The sequence below is a fragment of the Euleptes europaea genome, chromosome 8 (genome assembly GCF_029931775.1).
Source record: "Euleptes europaea isolate rEulEur1 chromosome 8, rEulEur1.hap1, whole genome shotgun sequence".
NCBI classification, from domain to species: Eukaryota; Metazoa; Chordata; class Lepidosauria; order Squamata; family Sphaerodactylidae; genus Euleptes; species Euleptes europaea.
In genome coordinates, this window is record NC_079319.1 from 51,218,516 (window position 1) to 51,244,770 (window position 26,255).

Sequence of the window (26,255 nt, forward strand, 5' to 3'; positions counted from 1 at the left end):
TATCCAACTTGTCAAACCTGCATATTCTCTCTCTGCCTTCCTTTTTCAAACTTAACCATGGTGACAAAGTCAGGAATGTTGTGTTTCCTTGTTTATGTAGCGTTTATAGATAGGATATTAAAACATATATCCAGAGGTTGAAGGCATTAATCTAGAAAAGTTAATACAGATGAAAAATCCAGAGATGTCCTCCTTTTTTGCGTAGAGAGTGCCCATCAACACAAATGTTCATGAAAAATTCTCCCTTTAGGCTTCTTAGTGCATAATATGACCATTATGGGGATTTCCACCTTCCTCTGAACAGCTGGTACTGATCACTGTCAGAAACCAGTTACTAGATGAACTAGGTGTTTGGCACAATCCACAGTCACAAGTAAATTCAAAATTGGGGAGAATATAATGTGACTGGCTTTGTAGGAAGCCTTCACATTAATTGTGTCTCTTTTTTTCCTATGAACCATCTGCATTGTCATTCAACCTTATTGTGGTGCATACTCATTTAAAACATGTCTAGCGCTTGGCGCATGTAACTCTTAAATTTCTGTGTTGTGCTTTTCCTGGATTTGTTTATGCATGCATCCCATTCAGCTAGTTCACCTCATTTGACAATATCATGGACTAGAATATGAACTGCTGCAACCAATTCCATGCTTTTCTGCAAGATATGGTGTGTAAGATCAGAGTGACACCTCGTTCTTCCAGCATCAGAAAATCCTAAGCATAATTAGGTGCTGAAGTCCACACTGCCCTAGAGTATGTGCTACCTGCAACTGGACAGAGGATTTTAAATAGATTCCTATTCAGAAGGAGGGCTAAGGCTATTGCGCCTGCTCTCACCAGATACTGTCGTGTTTCAGAGAAGAGTTGTTTCTCATCTGATAGGCCATGTATTCTCAGGATATCTTGTTAGCAGTCAAGGGGCTGAGGCAGGACCAACACAATAATGTGCAGCAGGTTTTTGGACTGTGCTTTTTATGCATTGAGGATAATTTAGAATCCAGACAATTGCACACCAAAAGACGACAGATCCAAATGAAACAAATCCAATTACCTTTTATAGTTTTAGTTGTTTGCGGCTTGGGAGAATGCCCAGGTGATGACAGACAGATTGCTGCAAATGCAGGGTCTGCTTTCGTTCAGTTTGTTATCTCTATCAGTTTTGAACATTTCTTGTCAGTCGTGGCTACTATTCGTCGCATTCTTTGTCATTATAATCAAGTGGCAGAACACACGGTGATATTTAGATGCTTTGGGAAAGGAGGAGTGCTTTTAAAAATCCTTTTCACTTGAGATACACTTGAGTGGGGCACCAGGTGCAGTCAGGGTTTTTTTTATTTAAAAAAATATATTAATCGGATAGTGTATTTACCTGTAAGATCAAACTATTTGTATAACACACTGGTGACATACAGAAGGACCTTTTCTAAGATATGCTGAGGGAATTGAACCCTGTACAACAGAGCTGGGAGCTGCATCTTACCTAGCAACTGTTTCTAAGTAGGACAACCTATCATTGTTCCCATGGTGGAAAGAAAGGAGCTGGCAACACTGTTGGGAAGAAAACCTTACGCTAGGCCTGGATGGAAGGGGGAGGGGGAAGGGCACGAAGGCCTTGCAGCTGAGAAGGAGGAAGATTTGAGGATTAGCATGGTGGCCGCTAGGAATGCCTGTAGCTGAAAAATTAAAAGGCCTTGGAGCCTATAGTGGGATGTTTATTAGTGGGTGGGGAAGAAGGAGTTCAAGCTTTTAATGATACCTAGGCTTTGTTGTTTGAAACAAAGGTTCATAACAGCATGCAAACTTAAATAGTAAATACTGCATGTAAAAAAATGAACAATAACTCACAGAATCCAGACAATCCTGAATTCTGTCAGTCATTGCTATGCGTTCGTATTCCCAGCTACAAAAAGCCAACCCAAATAGCGAGGACCTACGTAGCTTCACTACGTTTTTTTAAACTGTTGATGCTTTGACAGCTGCAATTGAGAATGATACAGAAGTACGTCTGAGATAGGAAAGGAAGTCTAGAACAGGAAATGCATTTCACAGCACAAATTCTGTCCTCTCTAACTAAGGTGTATTCAGTCACTCCTCCTTGTCCCCATAACTTTGTGGGGCCTGGAGAAACTTGCAATAATTTTTCAGCTCTCCTGTAGAGGAATAAGCTAACAGCTGCTGCAACAAGGGACCCAGCAGTATATCTGCTTACTATTAATCTGCCATGGACCCTGGAATAGAATCTTCCACATCTGGCTAAAGACATTGTGACACACCTACTGGTTTTAATTGACAAAAATCTGATGCTCTTTTACTTATATTAACAGAGATGATTCTTCCTGGAACTTGAATATTCTAATACCTGCAGATTTATGGGAGGTAGAGGGAATGCTTATTAAGACTGGTTGAAAATCTGTTCACCACGCCACGTATCTGTCGTGTTTAATCTAATGCTTTGTAAACTGCTCTGAGAACTTTGATGGGACACAGCCGTATCAAGCGTAACAAATAACAGTAAAACTTTCCTCAATTTTTCCAACAGATGAGGGACTAAATCATGAATGCAAGCTCTGCAACCAGACGTTTGATTCTCCAGCCAAGCTTCAGTGCCATTTGATAGAACACAGCTTTGAAGGAATGGGGGGGACCTTCAAATGCCCAGTCTGTTTTACAGGTGAGTATATTGACAGGATCAGTCGGCCCTAGTTTATTCATGCACATTCTCCAATGATGTCATTTATGCTGTGTTGACTTCGGGTCAACTTGTTTACAGTTATTAGATTTGTGCTTATTAGAGATATTGATTAGGAATTATTTAAAAAGTCAAATGTGCTGAGCGATCAGGCGTCCATCTACCTGAGCAGAATCTCAAACATACCTCTCAAATAATGTCTTTCATTGTGTCAATATTGATTTTGATTTTTATATGTAAATTTGCTACTGATAAAAAATGCTTACAAAGATTAGGAGCTCTGCTATACATCTAAATTAATGTGAAACACGTAAGAGAGAATATTTTAAAGACCTAGTACAGTTTTTGTTCTCCAAAGTATGCTTTGTAATTTTCTTTTGTTCTCATCATACTGCTTGTTCAATATGCCCTATTAGCTGCAACATGTTTTGGTGGTAGAGGTATTCTGGAAAGAATCTGAAGTATCTTTTATTAAAAACTAGAGGGAGGGTACATTTTCTTGGAAAGATTAAAACCTGCAGGCTTGTAGCAGTTAAAGGTGGTAGGCAGTGTGTCCTACAATAAGTATTTTCTCCACCTTGTGGTGCGTGCGTCTTCAGAATCTTCTCTTCCCCATACTCCCTAAGTGCTAACAAGCCTCCAAAGAACCTACACAGAGTTCTTTGTTTCCCAGGCAGTAGCTCCTTATATAGTGTGACTGATAACTTCTGAAACTAAGGATCCATTTATTAAATATGTATACCCACCTTTCCCTTGTAGCGCAAGGCAGTGTATAATTCTAAATTAAAAGCATACATGATACAATAAAACACCACCTGTGCTGATGTTCCCATCCCCACGCTCACTCCTGGAACACCAGGAGAAAAATGGGGAGGGAGGGACACAACAGCATCTTCAGTGCTCTAGGAACTTCCCCAAATCTGTTATTTTTAAACATAGAGATGGGGAAAATTCCAACAGCATCATGGCTTCAGTGATATCACTTCTGGGTGTTCTCCCAGAAGTTATGTCATGGTGTCCATGTCATCAGCCCTCCACAGGCTCAGCCCCCCACAGTATTCCCAAGGGTAGTCAACAAAGGACTGGCAACCCTGATAAACTCCCATTAACCCCCTTCCCCGAAGCCTGCAGCTCAACCCCCATTAAAAGCAAATAAAATGACTTTACAGCACCTCCTGAAAAGTTCTAGGGATGATGACTCCATGTCCTCTCTGGGAAACGTGTTACAGGAGGTGTAAGCCACAGTTGAAAAGGATTGGGCACTGGTAGATTGAGACACACTGAAGTGAGAGGACACCTAAAGGTAGCAACCAGCAGACCATAACAGAGCCATATGGGAATAGATGGCCCTTTAGATATGTAGATTGTAAGCCGTGCATGGCTTTAAAGATTATAACTTTAAAGATTATAACCTTCATTTGAACTTGGAAACAAACTGGCAGCTAATGCAGCTGTTCTAAAATAGGAAGATTTATTCTTATTGCCAGGTTCCTTACACTAACCATCATCCTAATAAACAATGCACTCTGGACAAATTGCAATTTCTGGCTTGACTTCAAGAGCAACCTCACACAAAGCATGTTACTGTACTCTACCAGCAAGGTAACAAAAGTGTGGATTAATGAGTGGCAGGGGGTGTGAATGTCAACAGTAGAGAGGGGAAAGTAAAAAAATTCCACCTAGATACCCAAGGCTTGGCATTGCCTAAAGTAGAAGTTTGGGCTTTGGGCCTTTTGTTTTCCCTGGGAAGAATTGGTGACATTTATTAAGCTAAAAAAAAAAAATCACATGGGAATTCCTGGCTTTTTTGGAAGCTAGGAAGGGACAGTGTGAAAGTTTTGAGGCACTATCAGTGACTGACACCAACTATAGGAAGGGAATAGACTCCCAGTATATCCTGCAACTGTCTTTTTACAAAACTGCTTTTTACAAAACAAAACAACCTCCAACAAGATGAGTATCATCTGTACAAGGCTGCCTATTATGGTAAGATTGGAATTCAGACAACAGGATACATGTTTTCAAAATCATACTCCAAATCATACTCTTATTGCCCTGTGAGTGTAACTGGTTCCTGTGCTTTTTGTGTGTCACAGTATATCCAGGTATGTAATACCGCACACCTCAGAGTATGTTTGCCCCATGACCACTAAGCCATCATATTTGAATTTTTAATGAAGGCAAGTAACATATTCCAGTGTGATGCAATTTTTATGACCCTCCCTCCACTCGATCTTGTTTGCACAACCAGACCAGTCTGGTTCACACATGGGTGTATATATTCAACTATTCAACACTCACTGGGTTGGACCCTGCAAATCAGTGCAAGGTATTTGTCAAGGCAGGTGATTTTAGCCTTCCCTTTTCCCAAGCAGCCCCTATAACTGCCAAAACCCCTCTGGTGAGGGCCACTAACCTATAAACAAAATGCATTTCAGCAGGATAGCTTTAAACGTAGGGTAGCCAGCTCTGGGTTGGAAAATACCTGGAGATTTGGGGGTGGAGCCTGAGGAGGGCGGGGTTTGGAGAGGGGCAGGACTTCAATGCCGTAGATTCCAATTGCCAAAGCGGCCATTTTCTCCAGGTGAACTTATCTCTATTGGCTGGTGATCAGTTGTAATAGCAGGAGATCTCCAGCTAGTACCTGGAGGTTGGCAACCCTATGTAGCAAGGAAGGTGAACTGCCCCTTCCACTCGTAAAGCAAGTTTCAAGCTCAATTTCCTCCACTGGTGGGGCCAATTTCACCCCTCTTTACGGTGCTCTTTGCCACATGATACTTTGTCCACATGAGTGTCCCAACCCTCAGTAGAGGGTTTTGGGGAATCAAGGACAGTTTCTGGAGGAACAAGAAGAAGAACTGCCTCCTTAAAGTCCTGTGCTGGTGGCTCATTGGAGGAGACTTCTATAGATACCATGGACTTAGGGTTGCCAGGTCCCTCTTTGCCACTGGCGGGTGGTTTGGGGGTGGAGACTGAGAAGGGCAAGATTTGAGGAGGGGAGGAACTTCAGTGCCATAGAGCATTTGCCAAGGTGGCCATTTTCTCCAGGTGAACTGATCTCTATTGGCTGGAGATCAGTTGTAATAGCAGGAGATCTTTAGCTATTACCTGGAGGTTGGCAGCTCTACATGGACTGCCAAAAAGACAAATAAGTGGGTTCAAGATCAAATCAAGCCTGAACTGTCCCTAGAAGCTAAAATGACCATCATACTTTGGTCACATTATGAGAAGAAAAGACTCACTGGAAAAGACAATAATGCTAGGAAAAGTAGAAGGCAGCAGGAAAGGAGGAAGACCCAAAATGAGATGGATTGACTCAATAAAGGAAGCCATGGTCCTCAGTTTGCAGGACCTGAGCAAGGCTGTAAACAGTAGGACGTTTTGGAGGTCATTAGTTCATAGGTTCACCATATGTCTGAAGCAACTTGATGTCACATAACACACACACACCTCTCCACTGCAAATTCACATTGGTGGTGAAATGAAGTTAGGTGTAAAGCCTCTCTGGTGTTTAATCTGTGATGACTCTTTCACATGTCAGTCATCACTTGATTCTTCTGTTACCAAATGACAAACCTGCATCTGTGAACTTGCCCAAAGACACGTCATTGAGCATACTGGCTTCTGTATTGTTTCTCCCCATCATTTCTGACACGCACACTATGCCCCATAGCACCCCAAATCCATTCCCCACCACTGTCTCCTACATCCTCATCGTGTACCATTTGACAACCAGTCCAAGACAACCAGAGCTGCACCAGGCCAAACCTTGCAGCCACTCCTCCTTTTCAGCTGTCATTCACAGCTGTGATAAGCCCTGGAGCCTGACAGTTAATAGGCATCCCTCCATTCAGATGAACAAAAGGACTTCCCACCCACCCCCAAGTTTGAGAAACTCTGCATAAAAAATAACCTGTAACCATCATTGAAAATTAAACAATTGAAAGGCTGCATACAGACCTTTTATTTTTTAACAGCAATAATAGTATTTTAAATTATACCCTCAATCATCACACATAAATGCTGGATTTGTGTTTTTTTTTAAGAGAAATAAGTGGCTTGCTGAGCTTTGTATCAACGAGGAGCAATTCTGGGGGGTTGTTCTCAATTAGTACACATTGATAAGAAAACATGACCCTTCAGTATCTTCATATTATTCCTTGTTGTTGGGCAGTTGCATTTCCAATAAAATGCAAACAAACCCTACAAAAGGAAATTAATGCTAGGTTTTTCTTCTGTTGGTTAGCGTTATTGCTGTTCATTATTACTTTCCCCTTTATCAGTTAAATATGTTTTCCCTGCATTATAACATTTAGTTAATTTTCACTGCACAGCTTGTAGTAATAATGTCTGAAGCTGTGGATAGTTTTGCTTTCAACAGTTTGCCTGTCAGGCATCTGTGTTCAATAATTCCTTCAGTCATGCATTTCTTTGTATTTTGGTCTTTGAATTGATTGAACCAGGATTCTTCCTCTCCCACCCCCTCACATATAGAAGAAGATGGTTTTATTTCATACCCTTATATGGCTTGTGTTTCTAAGAATTATGTTTGGGGTTGATTTTTTTTTTAAAGTGCAATGTGCCAAGTAGCACCTTAAAAGCAATTCTGGTGATGACTCTCACAATAAATAAGTTACCAAATTGAAAGAATCCTTTCAAAGCCAGTGGCCTTATAAAATGTGTTAAGAAGGGTGGAGATAACTTCTCTTTCAGTCTGTATTAAAAACCATTCTCCCCCTCCCCCCCTTTTTTTTTTGCTGATGTGGTAAATAGACACAGCGCATTAATCATAAACAATGTTTTATTAGTAATATGCTATTAAATTATTTCAGTATGTAGAATATTAACGAAAACAGAATAACACCAATATAAGTTTTATATGGAAAATGGAATCCAGTCCTTTTTTTTAAGGTAATGAGAAATGTGATTAAAATGTATGACTCATAAGAACACTATTCTAATTTGTTGTTGTGGTTGTTGGCATTCAATTAGAATTATTTTAATGATTAGGAATAGAGTCAAAGTTAAATGCCAGCATCTTTAATAAATCCTTTCCTTGCCTATACAGATTAATATTGTAGATGCAAACTTTTTTTAGGTCACGGTGCACCAGGCATCCATCAGAAGTCAGTGCTGCCAACCCAAACACTGCCTCTGGCATATACAATTTAATTATTAATAGTATGTCTCCTAGGTAAACTGTTACACAGTCTTAGGGCCTTGTTTTGTAGTCATTAAAATTGAACATGTTTATATTATTGAAACCCTTGCATTCAGTGTGTAGGCAGAGTTGATCTTAAAGTATCCAAAGAGAATTTACCTGCAGTTCCGTTTCACATTTATAGACATTGCCCCAATGTAGCTGTGGGATATAATTTTTATCATTAACACATTTAAATACAGAATTGTTTGTTAAAATTAACTTTTAGGCAAAAGCGGGGGGGGGGATGAAACCAGGGCTTTGGCATCTATTGTTTCCAAATTTCACAGTACTGAATTAATTGCGGGGGGGGGGGTGAGAGAAGGGACATTTCTAAACGTTTTAGATTTTAAAAACATTTGGCTCTTTTTACCAGACATACAGCACAAATTTTTTTTACAAAGAAAAGAAAATTAGGAGTTGAATGTGGAACTGAGCAATCATGGCTGGTGCCTATTATAGCAACAGTATAATCAGAAATTATAGGGTTCTTGGATAATTGTAGCCTTTGCAATTGCTCTGAGTTAATGAGGAAATGTTCGCAAAAAATGTCTCCCCACACAGAAGATTGAAATGATGAAAAAGTTCACTTTTTCTCTTTTTGATGTTCCAGTATTTGTTCAAGCCAACAAGCTGCAGCAACATATTTTCTCGGCCCATGGGCAAGAAGACAAGATCTACGATTGCACGCAGTGCCCACAGAAGTTCTTTTTCCAAACAGAACTGCAGGTAACCTCGCTCATTAAGACTGTTTGAACATAGGGAGCTGCAGCAAATGGTACTGACCCCGGGTTTTTGCTGCATAGGCTCATCGTGTCAGTGAATAGCTCTGGTGTTTAATAGGGACCAGGGATGGGGCACCAGGATAAACCGAAAGCGTAATGCACACGTGAAGCTTGTCGGAACCATTTCCGGGAACTGTCAGAGGTGCTACCTGAGAAGCATGTGTCTGTGCTGCTGACCAGGTCTTACAGGTCCTCCTGATTCCTGTATGGGGAAAAGACAACAGTGTTACAGAGCTGTGATTTCTAAGATTGCACGGGAAAAAATGTGGCGCAAAAGCCCACTCACCTTTTTATAGCTTGCTAAAATGAACCAGCTACTTTCTCCAGAAAAGCTCAGCTTATTTTGTTTTAAATAAGTGGGACTGTTATGGAATTAATGGTTTCTGGAGTTAACCACGGTTGCCTTACTATGTTGATGTATGATAATAATCTCCTGAATCAAACACCATTGACTTCTGAGTGGTTAAGAGTGTGGGACTAGTATCTGGAAGACATGGGTTCAAATCATGACTCGTGGCATAGAAGCTCACTGTGTGACCTTGGGCCAGTCAGACTGTCTCCACTTAACCTACCTGACAGGGTTGTTGTGAGGATAAAACGGAGGAGAGGAGAATAATGTAAGCCACTTTTGGTCCCCAGTGGGGAGAAAGATAGGGTACAAATGAATTAATTAAATAAATAAGGTAGAAGCATTCACAGTCTAAACTAAAAAGGGTATGTTGTTTGGTAATAAGTGGCTGGAATCTCTAACCCTTCACCTATGTGCACATACTGTATACTCCAAGGTTGGTTGCTCTATTCTTTCCACAGCAGTAGTTGAAGACAGTGAGAGGGCAGCAGCTATTTGTATGAGAATGCTGTTTCCTGAAATGTAATTTTTAAACTGGCTCTTGAAACCCATGAGGTCCCGAGTTGTCAAGCTGGCACTGAGCACATGGTCTTCTGCCTTCAAAAGGCAAGCTTCATGGCTATTACAGCACCTTGCAGGACTACTTCCTGATCTTTTATATTGGGTTGGATCCAGCCATCTGTTTCCCACAAGCTCACGCAACACACATGAACACAGGAAGCTGCCTTATACTGAACCAGACCCTTGGTCCATCAAAGTCATTATTGTCTACTCAGACCGGCAGTGGCTCTCCTGGGTCTCAGGCTGAGGTCTTTCACACCACCAATTGCCTAGTCCCTTTAACTGGAGGTGCCGGGGATTGAGCCTGGGATCTTCTGCGTGCCAAGCAGATGCTCTACCACAGAGCCACAGCCCCTCCCTGAATTCCCCTCCTTACTGTAACTCCCATACCACATGTCTTTTGTCCATGCAGATTTTGTCCATGATCCCTAGAATAGCCCTTTTTGTGGTCAAAAGTGACCCTGAGCTTCCTTTTTCACCAATCAGAAAGCTGGTTGGATCCAACCCACTGTTTCCTAAATTCCCGGGGGGGGGGCAGCATTTTAATTATTATCCCTAATAGTCTTTCTGATTACTCAGCACACAGCTAGATGTCACAGGTTGAACCCATGGACAGCACCTACATTTTAGAGCTGAACGTGGGCCATTGAAAAATGCTGCAAGGGGGGGACTAGGCACCCTCCCCCCCTTCTCAAGTGCCAAATCCCCTGGCTGCCATCTTTGCACTTGAAATGGCATGGGGGGGGGAGAGAGACAAGAGCACATAGTTCCACTGTGCTGTGGGTTCACCTCATCGCATTTTTAATGGCCTGAGTTCAGCTGTAAAATGGCAGCGTACCATAGACACCATAACGTCTAGTTGTTCCCTCAGGTAGTGGTGGTTGGAGGTTGCGTATTCCTTGCAGAAATCGCAATCCTGGTACTTAGCAGGCATTCTTTTTTCTTGAACCTTGCGAAAAGCTTTGTCTTTTGTTAAGCCCCTAGCGTTCTTTTGTAAATTCACATTTTGCTTTCATTGGGGCCTTGTTGCTCTCTAGAGAGAATCAGAAAAGAAATCAGTCTAAAGCTCCTTGTGTGAAGCTTGAAGGGTGTATTTGAAGAGGTCTCTGAATTGCTTGAATTTAGCAGCTAAGGGTTTGCTGGAAAGACTTTTTTTGTTACACCTGTTGAAAATTAAGAAAATTACATAGCTAAAATATTGAGTCATTTTATACTTTACAAAAGTGTACACTTATGTAATGCTGCAAACCCTAACAACAAATTGTAAGTTATGCATTCATAAATGTAAATGTACAGACCTAAAGGATATTTAAAAGGTACTAAAGCTGATAAAGATGGATATTTGTCATCTTATCCTCCTTAGATCCTGTTTTGGTGGCAGCACAATTTTGTTGGTGTTTATTGTTTGTTTTCCCTTCTGTTTCCCCAATTTCAGTTTTCTTTGGGCTGGTATTTTCTGTGTCTGTTACCTCTTTGTCTGTGATCAATGCAAAGATAGACCTTCTTCAAGGTTAACTGGCTCATTGTAGAAGTCTTCTGAGGGGAGGGGTTTAAAGACTGAATTGTATGTGGGTGGGTGGTTGAGACAGAGAGAAAAGGAAGACCGAAAGACAACTTTGGTATCTTTTCCAAGTGAGTTTTAACCATAGCCTGCTACTTGCTGTGAAGATGGGTGTGAAAAGGTTTTTTTTTCTAAGGGTTATTTTCTGATTCATTATCATGGAGTTGTTACAATCAGATTTTTGTGCAACCTATGTTATACTTTGCAACCATTAGCTAATTGATCATCCCAGCCTCCCAAGAGAAAGAGGATACTGGGAACTCAGCTTTTTCAGACATAGGAAGAAGAGAAGAAACATTATGGCATGGAAAGAAACAACATTTTGTGAAGTAATAATGCGAACAATCTGGGCACGTTTGGTTTAGATTTTAAATAGCATGAGGGAAGATGGCAGTTTTCAAGTGTTGAATAAGATCTTAGAAAAGAAGAGGAAGGACAGTTGTTAATCCTTTCAACTAAGGATAAAACAAGCAATACTGGCTTTAAAATAAAGAATAGTTAGGAAACACAAGAGCAGAATAGCAGTGGAACAAGCTGCTTACCAAGGCTATATAATCTTGTACTTTAGAACTATTCAAAGAAAGGGAACACAAAGCTGTCAGGGGTGATGCTTTTGGAAGCACAGGAGGATATTGTGCTTTAGGATTGAGTAGGATGCACCAGATAGGGTCTCTTTCAACTCTTACAATGATTTTACAATAATATCCCAACTAACCCTTGGCGCTGCAGTTTCGAAGACATCCAGCAGACATGCTTGGTCCTAAAAATGATGCAGCCAGATCTATTTGGAATGAGCAACGCCTTTATTAATTTGCTGTAACAGGATTTTGAAGCACATCATTGGGTGTTTCACCATCCTTCCATAAGACAAGAAGAGCAGAATTAAGCAAACGTAGGGAAAGTCCCTTTTTACTGGAGCGACAATGCCTGGGGAGATATTTCAGGACTCTCTAGATGGGGTTATCACACTCATTGCAGCAGCCCAAATCATACATGCTAGCGAGCCATTCTGATAGACTTCTCATGGAATTATCATTTCAAGGGCCACAGCCAACTTGGGACTGTTCAGGGTCAACCAAAAGGTTGCATGGTTGGAATGACATTGTTAGTGTTTGATCAATTCTAATGATGCTATTACTCAAACTATTGAGCTACCCACTCCTGCGGCAGAGGTTGCTTGTGCTTAATTTCTAGATAGACACTATGAGAAAGCCCCAACCAAACCTGCAAGAAAGCGATTGTGGTAGACATAAAGCTAACAGAACCATCTTCACCACTGTTTCTGTGATTATTCATAAATAGAGTGATGCAGGAAACCATAATAAACTTTCAATTCAAGAAGTCAGTTTAAATTTTTAAAGATATTGTTACAAAGAAATAAAGCTAAAAATATATTTTAAAAAAAAATAGGTATATGCTTAGATTTGACAGTGCTCTGTTTCAGGAGTGATTGAAAAGAGAAGGGACGCTGGTTGAAGAAGAGCTGAGATTATGTATCCAATAAGGAATATTTTTGTTCCGGTCAGCATTATTCAGCTTTAGGACATGTTAATATATAATAACTTGATTTTTCAGATGTCCTGAACACTAGTGTGTGTGTAAAGTGCTGTCAGGTCGCAGCCAACTTATGGTGACCCCAGCAAGGGGCCTTCAAGGCTAGTGAGAAGCAGAAGTGGTTTGCCATTGCCTTTCTCTGCATAGTCTTACTTGGAGGTCTCTCTTCCAAGTACTGGCCCTGCTTAGCTTCCAAGATCTGATGAGATCAAGCTATACCATGCCACCTTCCCTTCCTCTTTGAATACTAATAGCCACTGTTAAAACGGAAAGAGGAGCAAACAGTGTTCGGTGCATATGACAATCAGGTCATGAGTGTCTAAATTTAGAAACCAGCATAATCCTAGAAGAGAAGTGCCCTACTCTTAAGAAAGAATTGAATGGCATCATGAATGTTTGAGCTAGGTGCTTAAATTTGCCGATTTCAGGGGAAGTATCTGGCAGTGGCATCCCTGTCCCCATACTCACTGTGGCCAGCTGAATGATGGGCTGGCCAATACTGGGTCGCTCAGGGGTCAGGGCTGCGCTGGAAACTCCACACTCACTGCACAGGCGGGAACTGGCCAACACTGGCCCTACTGTAGCTCCAAATAGGGCCCTCCAGCCCAGCCCCCAATTGGGCCGAATAACTTTGCTGGCAGCAGCAAAAGTAAGATGGAATGGCTCTACCTCACCCAACCCAGGAGCAGCTGGGCCATCCAAGCCAACAGCCTCACCCTCCTCAGGGCCAATGAGGCTAAGAGGGTTGTCCTGTGAGGGGTTAGGGGAAGGTGTGACAAGAGAATGAAGGGCCAGGGACGATGGCCATTAGAGGAATCCCTACAGTCCTGCATTACCGCGCTCCAGCACAGTGGGCATTGGGGGACGCTGGGGTAGACATTAATTAGGTGGGCTGAGGAAAGGTCGGGGAGGGAAGAGCTAGGCCTCTCCTGGGCTGCCAGGGGAGAGGAGGGTGGCTGAAGGGAGAGGCCCTGGGTGCTGTTAATAGGGTTGCCAACCTCCAGGTAGTAGCAGGAGATCTGTTATTTCAACATCTCCAGCCGAAAGAGATCAGTTTACCTGGAAAAAATGGCCCTCCTCAGGCTCCACCCAAAAAAACTTCCGTCGGTGGCGAAGAGGGACCTGGCAACCCTACCTGTTAACCCTGGGGTTGCCACCTTCAAGGCAGTAGCTGGAGATCTCCTGGGATTACAGCTGATCTCCAGATGATAGACATCAGTTCACCTGGAGAAAATGGCCACTTTGAAGGTAGACTCTATGGCATTATACCGTAATGAAGTCCCTCCCTTCCCCAAACGCCCTCCTCAGGTTCCACCCCCAAAATCTCTAGGTTATTCCCAACCCGGAGCTGGCAACCCTATTTAACCCCCCTCCTCTCCACACTCTGAGGCCTGCTGAAGAAAAGGGTTCTGGAGGATGTGGCGGCCCCAGACTCCAGTCCAAGGAAGGAAGAACAAAAAAGGAGGCCGAAAATAGTGTATGCTTTTTTCTGGTTCAGGTATACAGTCCTAGATAGAAAAGAATTGGTCATAAGGGTTGCCTTCATATTGAAGGCATGCCATATGAGGCAATGAAACTTGTATTTTGACTCATGGAAATGCAAACATCAGCAGCATCTGCCCTATGAAGGGCCTACATTTTATACTGCACGCTGTATCATCTGTGATAGAGTGGATAATGAGAATGTGTTATTCTGTACATGAGTATTATGATGGTTTTGTTCCTTATTGCTTCATTCATTAGATAATTTACAGGGTTTTAAAGACTGCATTAGGAATCAAGAGCTATATTTCAAGTGAGATTTTTCTTAAGCCCTGTTTACATAAAGGTGAGATTGCCAAGGACAATTGAAGAGTAATCTTGATACTGCCCCTCGGGGATGCCGGAAAACATCTGTACATAACAGAAACCTCCCATTTTCTTGACTATCTCCCCAAACACCTTAGCTTGTGTTTTGGTACAAAAGTCTCAAGGGGGTAGAAATCACAAAATATTCTGAAAAGCTTTTCCTCCAACATTTTATTTTAGTTTTAATAATCAAAAGGAAGTTTTAATGCCTGAGGGAAAAAATTCTGAGTTCCTTCTGCTATTCCTTTTGTTCCCCTGGGGATTAAAGGATTTTATAGTCATATTAGTCTTTCATAAGGTAATTCTTTTCTGAAAAAGAAACTTACTGGTCTGGAGTGTATGAACCCAACCTCCTTTGATTGGCCTATTCAAATATAATCACTCCCAGTGGATAGGTGGTTCATTAGTCCATGAATATTTATAGTTCCTTGTAAAATCGACTCGGCCTGAATTGTCACTATCACATCCTCATTGTACCAATGAGCATGTAAAAGGATTAAATCAGTTGTCTATGTCTTATCTCTTGTAATCACATATATGGTTTCCCTTTTTTTCTGTAAAGGTCTAGGTTTTTTAAATACTTCCATTGGATTTCATCCTACATAATACTAACAACAGTTTACATATTCAGCATCGTTCCATGCAAGCAAGCACAAGCTCCAAAATATACAACTCCCAGCAATTTTAACTTAACTCTCATCTGTTTGTGTCTATGAATATAGAATGTTAAGTTGCAATTGTTGGTGTATTTATTTTATTTGTTTGTTTGATTTCTACCCTGCCTTTTGATATGGACAGATGACTTATATGTGACTTATATGAGACAAAGGTGACTTATATGAGACAATAAAATACAGTTAAATAAGGGTATTTCCATCCTGTCTGTCACATACCATTGCCCTGGGGTGACATTATATTGCAGTTATGTTTGGGTTGAAACTTGTTATGGGTTGGTGAACAAATCAGTTTTTGATTTTGATTTTAATTTGCAATAAGTAGTCATTGGCTTCAGTGAACTTAGAAAGGTATCTCTGTTTAGGATTTCACTGTCAGTGAGCTTCATGGCAGTATGTGGTCTGATATGGGGGTCTCCTAGATCAAGGGAGGAGGGGAGAAACATAAATGCCATTTTGAGTTTCTTGGAGGAAGGGCAGAATAAAAATTCTCTAAATAGGTAAATATTAAAATTAATACAGTGCCTCTCTATCAAGAATATACCGTAAAATGGGAGCAGATAATATTTTGATATGTAGTCAAAACTGAGCTTTATAATAGTCAAAAGTGAAAGTAAAGACTCTTTGGATTGTATTGAGTGGAAAAGCTCATGGAAGGAGTTGGCAGAGTGGATCTTTCCCCACCTTTTCCTTTCCCAAACAACCTGCCATTTGCCCTGAGACTCCTCACTGAGGAATGCCTCAGGTGGTCAGGAGAGCCTCAAACAAAATACACCTCTAAACAGGGTGCTCCAGCCACAAAGGGAAATTGAAGTAAAATTGCCTCGTTCATCCTGTTAGGCTTGCATCAGCGGAGGAAGAGATTTTACCTGATTTCCCATGGACACTGAGCACTCTGTCTTGTGATACATTTTGTTTGTGAGGCTCTCCTGACCCTCAGAGAGGAGTTTCACGACAAATAGTGAGTTGCTTAGGGAAGACAAGGAAAGATCTACTCCATCAGCTGCTTCTGTGAGTTTTTCCACTGGATGTAACCCATGATAAACAGTCAATGTGCTTGCATAAATTGATGTGTAGAGATTTATTTATCCAATAATTAATAAAAGATAACCTCTTCTCTGCACAGTTATTTTTTCTGTCAGTCTTCCCTATGGCTTATACACTTTCATAAGTTGTATGCAACAGCATAATCAAATCGCTTTGTTTCCCATTGCTTCATCATTTAAATTGTATTTATCCTCTAGTAGTTGAGATAAGTTATTCTTGCTGCTATAACTATATAAGCAATGAGCTCTCTATCTTTACAAATAGTATACTGATACAAGTCTGTAAGGAGATAAACAAATTTTATCCCAATGGTTTTTCTTACAGCTTTTCTAATATTGTTTCAGAAAAAATCTGTAAAAAGAAATGTCCATCGCATGTGGGGAAAGCTGCCTCATTTTTTATGGGTCCCCCCCCCCAAAAAAAAATTGGAGTTGTGTATTACTGTAATTTTTTTTAGCTCGCATTCAGTTGTCGTGGCAAATGTCTGTTTCTCTCTGATGAGCACGAACACAGCTTGTTTGTGGTGCTCACGGGCTCCCTCTATCCTCTTCCCCTTATCATGCATATGGAGTGTGATTGAAGCCTTTCTGGTTTGCAAAGCTTTGTATCAAATTCCAATTCATTGTGATATCAGAATGAATATATTTACACAAGTGTATGCTGTTTACAATAGGAAGATTTGCATTAAGAAACAGCAGTACTGTTTACTGTGAAATATCAATTTTTGCAAGCATGTTGATAAAACCCCTGACTGAATCTATGAAATAGCTTTGTACTCTTGTTAAAATAAGTTAACACTCCACCTTGGGGGCAAAATTTAAAAAGAATTCCGTCTACTCAGTGCCAACAGTTCCTTTACTGCATAGTATGTATCTTTCCCTGCTCACCAACATTCCTATAATACAGATTAGTTACCTCTTAACAAATGCTAAGTAATACTTTTGTTCATACAATTAGTGTGATTGAACTGATGGGCCTTTCCCACTCTTTCAAAGAGTATTAAACAGATAGTGGTGAAAATACTCTTTAATTTATTTAATCTGGAATGAAAGATGCTGATTAATTTAGGGATGAAATGCTTCTGTAAGTATGTCCTAAAAGTGTAATAAATCCAGCCTTTTTGTAATTCTTTAAACATTCCAGATACTGTGAATAGAAGGGTAATTACAGGAAACTCATCTTAATTGAATGATTTTGAAAATGGTCATTTAGGGTGTGGTATTTATTCAAGGCTAATTAATTTGGAATAAATAAATATCTTCTGAACTCAGCCTTCAGCTACAGGAATAGGCCAACAGACATGCCAAAAGAAGATGAGTTGGGGGCATTAAATTCCCAGTCTGTATTTCTATATTTGCAGCATTATGGCTGTGTTACAAAGGTAGGAAGAAAATGCTGCACAGCAATGCTCCCCCATGGATTTTACCTGGTTTTGAAAGCTGGTTTCTCTTGTATGGCATTGGATGAAGTGAGATTTTTCATAGGTTTCGTGGACATTTTTCATTATTTCTTTGATCCTTCTGTTTATGGCCTTGTTTTAGAATGCTGAGAAAAAAGCTAAACTCACGGCCCATTCCTGAAATTTGGGCCGAAAGACCTTAGGAGGCCTCCGCCAACGCAGGGGCCCACACCACCGGCGCCTGGAAGGCGCACTCCTGCGTGAGTGGCCCCAGCGCCGGCGTGCAGGCCCAGGCGCCAATCCCTGGTCGCCGCAAAAGCAGCGCTGGGGCCGGACGCTGCCGCAGCCTCCCACTGGCCTCCAGCTGCTGGCACAGGCTGCAGTGGCGAGCCAGGAGGTGTGACGGCGCCCCGGGAGATGTTCCCGGGGCGTAACAGCACCAGCCGGGGGAGTAGGGCCGACGTTAGTTCTGGCTCGGGAACGCCCCTTTTTTATTTTCTTGAGATACGCTAGCTTTTTGCTGGCGTATCTCCCATGCAATCCTATGAGGGTTGCATGGTTTTTTTGGGCTGGGTAGAGGTTTCAGCGGTGCCAAAACCTCCTTAGGAGGCAATGCCACTGGGTTGCCTCCTAAGCCCGGCACAGGCATTCCTTTAGGAATGCGCTGTCAATGCATCAAAGAAGCAAGTTTGCACATTCCTGATACTATCTTTGGGACTCAAACATAGTGTCAGGCTACCCCAACAATGAGGTATATTTCATAGGGTCGGGGGTTTTCTGGTGCCCTCAAAACCTGTACATTAGCTTCTGTTTGAAACCTCAGCAGTGCAGAAAGGTCTTAGAAGTGTAAATAGAGTGCTAGTTTCCTGGTGAGTTTCTCCCCTCCCCAGAAGCTACAAGAAGCACCCCCTCAAAGTGTGCTCTTATGGAGCTCAGTAGTGGCAGCAGTAAAGATTCTGGGTTCACATTGGAGAATTCAGTGTACAGTGCTGAAGATAGGCTGTACCAATATAACATAGGTCCTAGTTCCCTATTGGCTGTTCCCTAGAAGAAGGCTAAGAGTTAGTTAGCTGCAGCTTCCCTACAACTCTGCACGGCCCCTAATATATGCTCCATTTTGCTTCCTGACTCCCTGAATCTGGTATATACCATAACTGTAGAATGACACTAGGGCCTCATGAAGCAGCACTGTGTGGTACTATTTGTACTGTGATGTTATTTGGCGTGTATTACTTAGGAGAAAGCAGAGGCTGGATGGCCATCTGTCGGGAGTGCTTTGATTGTGGGATCCTGCATAGCAGGGGGTTGGACTGGATGGTCCTTGTGGTCTCTTCCAACCTTGTGAACTTGTGAATCTCTGCTCTTTCCACCAGTGGTACTCTCCTAGTGCTCTGACACTATCATGATCTTCATAGAGCAGCATCTGGACATTGTGTTTCCTTCTCCCAAACAGGCATCCACAAGGTTTATTCCTTGTCTCAGTCTCTAGAGTGTAGGGCCCAGTTCTCATGTTGCCCCCAGCAATGCAAAAACCACTGCAATAATGCTCCTCTCCATGCCACTGGAATAATATTAGAAGTCCCATGCCACATGGGAAGATGGTGTTCTGGCTCCTTCAGATGCCAGCATCCTCCTGCCTGGTCAGAAGAGATTTGTTTTAACGCAGGCTTTGGAGGAGTCTTAGCATTCTCACATTAAAGCGGGTAACTGGAGTTTCAATATAGGCATTGCATGCATAGGCTGAGGATTCCCACTCTGCCTGGGGGCACAGGAAGGAGCGGCGCTACTACCATCACAAAAAATTAAAGGGTATCAGGCTCTAATGAACAGCAGTGGCTAGTCCTTGCACACACTTCCTTCACCAGTATGGAGAGAAGTAAGTCCTAGGAGCGAGCACTACCATCTGTCTTGCCCAAGAGAAAACACTGATGAAATTCATACTCCCTGTCCTCAGAGTATGAGTTTCAGCAGCTTGTAATGAAGTATCAGTTCTTCCTCGGTTCAAATTGTATATTTGAGCCTGAGAAGGACTTCCCTCCTTCCTCTTATTCCTCTTCACCTTGTGGTGATCACTGTGGATGTTGGTGGTAGGTGGCCGGCAAGGCAACTGACAGTCTCTCTCTCTCTCTCTCTTTCTTCTCCCCTCTCCCCACCCCCACCCTTCCCCCTTGTCCAGCATCTCAGGCATTTTAATAGCACATGAGGAGTACCCAAGATAGCCTAAAAAGTAATGGCCAGTGGGTTTACTGTGGTTCTCATGCATCCAGCAGCAAAGTGCTGTTGAGAGCATTTTGAACTACTGCCAGCAGAGGAGCCTAGCTGTCCTTTTCTCCCAGTAGCTAGGATTAAACTCAGCTTCCTGGGCACCAGTAGTTTCACTCAAAGAACTAAATGGGGGCACAGTAGAGCTCCAGATATTCTTTGTAGAAGTCTGACAATCTCCACTTTTGTCCTGAAAGCTGAGGTAATTAGTATCAGTGGTATTCTTGTACTGTTGAGGCCGCCCTCTATGGTTGTTTTGTGTGTTTAAAAGGCGTATTGAATAGGTAGACAGATAACAAGGGGCAAAAAAGAGACGGAGAGAGCAAAAACCTGAGTCCCTATCAACATTCCACGACCTCAAAGTGAAGGAGTAATCCCATGCCACCCCAATTCATTGTCCTGCTTCAGATGTGGATTTCGCAGTGCAGCTGCTGTACATCTGGAGGAAAGATATATCGCACACTATTGACAGAGTTTGCTAAAGGAAGATCTTTCCAGAGCTGAACCTGTATTTTAAGAGAAACTCACATTTGTATCCTTTATTGTGATGTTTGGCGGCAGGTCTACAGTTAGTAACAGTCTCTGCCCTGCAGCTATGAAGGAGTAAGACTCCATTGTTGGAGAGAGAGTGGTGCTCTGTGTAAAAACCTGAGATGTGGTAGGCAAGATGAATCGCGCTTAAAAGCAGCGCTTGCGGTGCTGTCATTTAGAACAGGAACGCTGAAGCTTTAAACGAAAGTGAAAGGCAGGATAAACGCCCCCTTTAAAAGTGGTAAAATTCTTAAACTGCCTACAACAACAAATCTTCTCCATTGATGACTTCGCTGAGGGCAAGGCAATTTGGCAGAGGATGGCTCCCCCTTGGGAGGAGAGGCACAGAATCTTTTTTAAAATGTAAATAAAATCATTTTTGAACAGTATGAGCTAGTGTTTCATGAAATAGCATGTCCCAGAAACTGCATAAAGTGGAGAGCTTGGCTTATCTGGATTCTCAGACCGTTTTATCGAAAGCTTTAAGACAGATATCCCTAACTCTTTCTAAAGCCTCTCTGTGGTGCACTTGATTAGTTTGTTTGGTAGTTCCTGGCCAAAATGCAGGTGTTTGGAACCCACAGAAATGGTGATAATTCGAAATCAAGAAGAAAACCCGAAGCCGATGGATGTCAAATGCAAGCCACAATCACAAGATCAGCAATGTTCTCTCTTTCACTGGTGTTCATCTTGACACAAAGTTCACTTCAAACATTTGTCCATGTGTTTACTGAATGCACAGAGGAGGGGGCGGATCAGCCGAACTTCGGCACCAAGCCCCTGTATGCATATGGCCCTCCGTTTGGTGAGGCTCCAGCTTTTTGCAGGAGATTCCGGACAATGTGGAGGAATCTCTGCACAAAGGGGCAGTAAACCTCTGAAGAAGGCTATTCCCGCCCCACCACATTTCTTTTTAAAATGTTATATTCACTTCCAGGTGTTTTCTTTAAAAGAAGCCAGATCTAAATAAATACATAGAAGAAGAGTTGGTTTTTATATGCCAACTTTCTCTAAGGAAGAGTCAAACCGGCTTGCAATCACCTTCCCTTCCCCTCCCCACAACAGACACCCCATGAGGTAGGTGGGGCTGAGAGAGCTCTGAGAGAGCTGTGACTAGCCCAAGGTCACCCAGCTGGCTTCATGTGGAGGAGTGGGGAAACAAACTCAGTTCACCTGATTAGCACCTGCAGTTCACGTGGAGGAGTGGGGAATCAAACCCGGTTCTCCAGATTAGAGTTCACCACTCCAAACCACCTCTTTTAACCACTATACCACGCTAGCTCTCGTCAAACAAATACAGAGTTGTATTCTTCCTGCTGGTCAACTTCTTGGATTCAGGGAACTGCAGTCCTGTGGTTTCTGAGCTGTCTTGAACTTTAGAGAATTCCCAATCCCACTCAGAATTACAGATGGGCACAGTTTCCACACTGAGTCACTTCAGCAGAGCCTCGATATCGGCCTGTGCCTCCTGCATAGGTTAACATAAAAACCAGCCCAGTGGCTCTGTTGTTATGCTGTGCAATGGATTGGTTTGTTAGTTAAGTTAGAAAGGGAATTCACATGGGAAAGTGGCCGGAGATGCCAGCAAAGGCCCTGGTGGGGGGCATCAATCAGCATTATGCAAGCATGGCTAGTTGCCCTGGCTTAGGTATGGGCCTGCTGACATCAGTGAAGTGAGATAGCTGGTCAACAAATGCAGGTTTTCACATTGCTGGCTAAGACCCCTCATGTCTCTGCTGTCACAACTTAACATTTTGGCCAGGAAGTGTACTAACACACACACACACACACACACACACACACAGCCTAAATATCCCACTGCATAAGATCAGTGAACTTCACCACCACCATGTCACATATTTTCCCCAGTTACTGCCCCCTGTCAGAAAAATGGTGGTTAGGTGGGTGGGTAAGAATTTGCACGAATATGACTTTTGAGCAAGCAGGGACTTTTTTGATGGCTCTCTCACACATTTGAGAAATAGTTCCCTAAGTTGCCTTTATTTCTGTCATATTTATTTACTTACTTCATTAATCCCCATGCCTTTCACCCAGTGGAGCCCCAAAATGGCTTACATTGTTCCCCTGTCTTCCATTTCATCCTTACAACTACCCTGAGAGGTAGGTGAGGCTGAGAGTATGTGACTGGCCCAAAGTCACCCAGCAAGTTTCCATAGCAGAATGGGAATTCGAGCGTGGATCTCCCAGATTCTAGTTCCGACATTCTGACCACTGCACCAAGCTGGCTCTTCCTCTAAGGAGTGATGATTTTTGTTGTTGTTGGAAGCAAAAATTTACCTCCATGTGAACACAAAGAGTTACAGTGTCGGGATAAATGTCATTAAACTGATATACAAGGCTTTGGTGTACAGTCACTGAAAGGCTTGGCTCCAGCACAGCGTGCACAGAACATTTCTTGAACTAAGCATAATTCTGTTCATTCTTGACCATTTTTGCTATGGGATTCACTTGCGCAAGCAGTATTATATGCACAAGTGCTGATACTCGTGCACAGTTGATGGTTGGTTCATTGACAGTGCTTCTGCTTGCACTGTTGGTTGTGCAAGGGCAAATCAAGATTCAAGGCCAAGTGACTAATTGCACTGTTTTAAAACCTTTGATGGGGGTGGGGGAGTACAAAAGCAGAACTCTGCTTTAGGATTCAGATTGAAAGATTAATCCCACAAAATGCACCACTAACATGTTGTGGGTGCATATCAGACTGATTGTCTGTCTGTCTCTCACTATCTCTCTCTCTGTAGATATATACCATGCCATATAAAGAAATGCTGGTTCCATTAAATATTAGCAGTACTTTTTGCTTTGCTTTGAGTTTGTCAAGGTGAAAGGTGATTGTGCAGGAAAATGGAACAGTATATTTGCAGTGAGACAGGCAGTAAGAACTCACTCCTATGCTCAGTTATAATTCATGACTGTACTGGTGGGAAGCCCTTATCCCTCTGTGGAGTTAATGCATCTCTACTGTAGCCTGCTGAGAGCACCCTGCGTCCCCTCCCACCATCTGTGCATTCACTTGCGTGCCTTCGCCAGTTCTTTTTACTGTAAGATCTCTTGGTGTTAAAACTGTCAAACTACTTCTGCTTGGTAGAAGTGGCTTGATGATGTGTATTAATGTTAAATTGTCGTGTAAATGGAAAAGAGATGGAAGAGAGATTTATTACAGGCTTCTTTTAGAAAATACTGCACCAACGGGTATCAAGGAGTATCTGCGTCTTTTAGACTTGATTCCCTGACTTAGGGAGTCTCTCATTTGCTTGCCTTTCTTGATGGAATCTGCCGTACAAGAAGGTGAACAAAATGTTTTTTTTGTCTGCCACACTAGCTTTTTCTCTCCCCCACCTCCTTTTGGGGGGGCATTCTTGTAATTTAAACTATGTCGTATTTACCCACCCATCACTTAATTTGCACAGGCAGCTATTTTCGCTTCTCTGTGTTTATCTCCTCTCTGAATTGAGGCAGTCCACTCAGAGGCAGAGAGTTAATTGCCTCCACATTTCCCAAGGTGTGGGAATCACATGACCAGAGACTATTAAGCAATCAGAATCCGTATTCTAAAACAGGCCCCGTATTAAGATTTTTATAGGGCAGGAAGCTGTCTGAAGGGGACTGAGTTGTGACAAGAGCCTTGATTGGAGCACAGGAGGGTCAGAATTAGACCGTGGAGATTTGAGATGGCACACTATTAACATGGCCCCTTGCTGCTGCCCTCGGTTCTGCGACTACAAATCAGATGGAAATATATATACTTTTGTATCAATGCAACAAGATTTATTTATGGATTTCACAGTATGTGTTGTTGCAGTTTGTTGTTAACACATCTTTAAAACGTAAATCAAATCTAGACCTCAGATGGCAATGAATAACTTTAACAGATGTGATGTCGTAAGAGGCTCAGTATGTTGTGAACTGCAGAAATGACCTTTTTAAAAATATGTATCAGGCTTTTGGTTTATTCCAAGGAGGTTTTGAAGTCACAAAAGCAAGGTAAAAGGTCAAACATTAAAACAGCAGTAGCCACACATCCTCTGATAACAACGACATTTTGTGCAACTATTATGAAATCCCCTTCTCAAAGCATTTGGTGAGCTTTTTCATGCAATTACTTTATAGCACAACAGATGTGTAGTTCATTTGCTGCACAGGATCAAAACAGCTTCCCTTAAGGCAATTCTTTTATTTTGGACATGATTGCAGGTGGGTTTTCCCCCACTACTTAAACCAAAATATAGTTGTTTGGAATATGTAGACCTTTCTTTGATTATTGTGAGTTGGAGAGCTGTGAGAACTGTGGGCGAGCGAGAATCACAATACCTATTGCACAGTGCTTGTAACGTCATTGATGACAAATGGAAAACCAAGCACACCCCAAGTCTATGCCACCTTTGAGTTGTTGATTTGGAGGGGGTTGTCTACAAAAAATGCTTTTGTGTGAAAACATTGGAAAACTTAGCCACTGGTTGTTTGTTAAGTGCAGGGTAATTGTCCCCCCAGCATGGTATAGTGGTTAAGAGTGGCAGACTCTAATCTGGAAAACTGGGTTTGGTTCCCCACTCCTCCACATGAAGCCTGCTGGGTGACCTTGGACCAGTCACAGTTCTCTCAGAACTCTCTCATCCCCACCAACTCACAAGATGCCTGTTGTGGGGAGAGGAAGGGGACTGTGATCGTAAGCCACTTTGAGACTTTGGTATAAAAACCAACTCTTCTTCTGTTGCTCTTGCCATTTCCTGAACCTGAGTGAAACTGATCAAGCCAAGAGAGCTTTTTTTCAGGAGAGACCTTCCAACTTGGTTTACAGTAGAAACAAGTTGGAACTGACTGCATATTGTTGCCTCCTTCATCAGTCCTTTACATGAGGACTTGGTATCACATACAAGTTTGCTATGGGGTCGAGGCAAGTATAACACTACATAATAAAACTGGAGGGGGTGGTTCCGTCTGGAAAGGCATGGTGTAATAACTGAAGTATCACGCTAAAGTCCCACGGTTTAACAAAAAAAAAAGTAGGGCAAGGATGACTTGAGTAGCTCAGTGTCCAGGTTTTCCTGGGTGAAAGATCACATGGCTGAGTAGTCAGGTTGAAGTCCTACTTGGTATTTTATTAATTTTGCACCAAGATAAATCCTGAAATTCTGACAAACTCCATGACAGGTGAAATTCCTCCTTGCAGAATGTGCTCAGCGAGAGGCTGCTCATTTCGTTCTGTTTTTGAGGCAGGCAACAGGAGGGCAGCTTTATAATCAGCCCTCAAAGGACCCCCAGCCGCCCCAGAGTCTTGGGCTGATTGAATAACTCCTGGGCCTCTTCCCCTAGGCCTCCATCAGCAGGGGTCCTGTGGAAAGCAATCTCCTGCAGACTGGCACTGAAGTGAGCTTTAAACTACTATTTTCTGCTCTCCAGAGGAGCCTGGAGTACTAAAAGATAGATGGACTGCAGATATTTTATGAGAAACTGTCAGAAGAAGAGCAGGGTAAATGTTTTTTTCTCCCTATCTTTTTTTTAAGTCATGCACTACATCATTGTGCAGTTTCTTCCAGAGTCTTGTACATTTAAGGGAAGAAATTAATTGGCTGCTAATGATAATTTCTTTTCCTGGATCTCCTCTTATTTTTCACTCATTTCATTCCGTTTTATTTATTTTTTAAAAAAAAATTCACTCAGAGGCCCTCTGCTTAACCACAGTTGCAGAAAATCAGTACCATTTGCACTGAAATATTTATAATGACAGAATGAAAAATTGGATTCATTTTCTGGCTTGTAGCCGAACAGTCGGC

General features: G+C 42.2%; 1 protein-coding gene across 6 annotated transcripts in view; it reads left to right on the forward strand.

Moving 5' to 3' along the window:
- The window catches only part of ZNF521 (zinc finger protein 521), a 349,322-nt gene that overhangs the window by 304,104 nt on the left and 18,963 nt on the right, over positions 1–26,255 (forward strand). For all 6 annotated transcript variants that reach the window (XM_056854011.1, XM_056854009.1, XM_056854010.1 and 3 more), the window contains 2 exons: positions 2,540–2,671; positions 8,503–8,618. In XM_056854011.1, the coding sequence (XP_056709989.1) occupies positions 2,540–2,671; positions 8,503–8,618 (248 nt within the window). The remainder of the gene's footprint in view (positions 1–2,539; positions 2,672–8,502; positions 8,619–26,255) is intronic.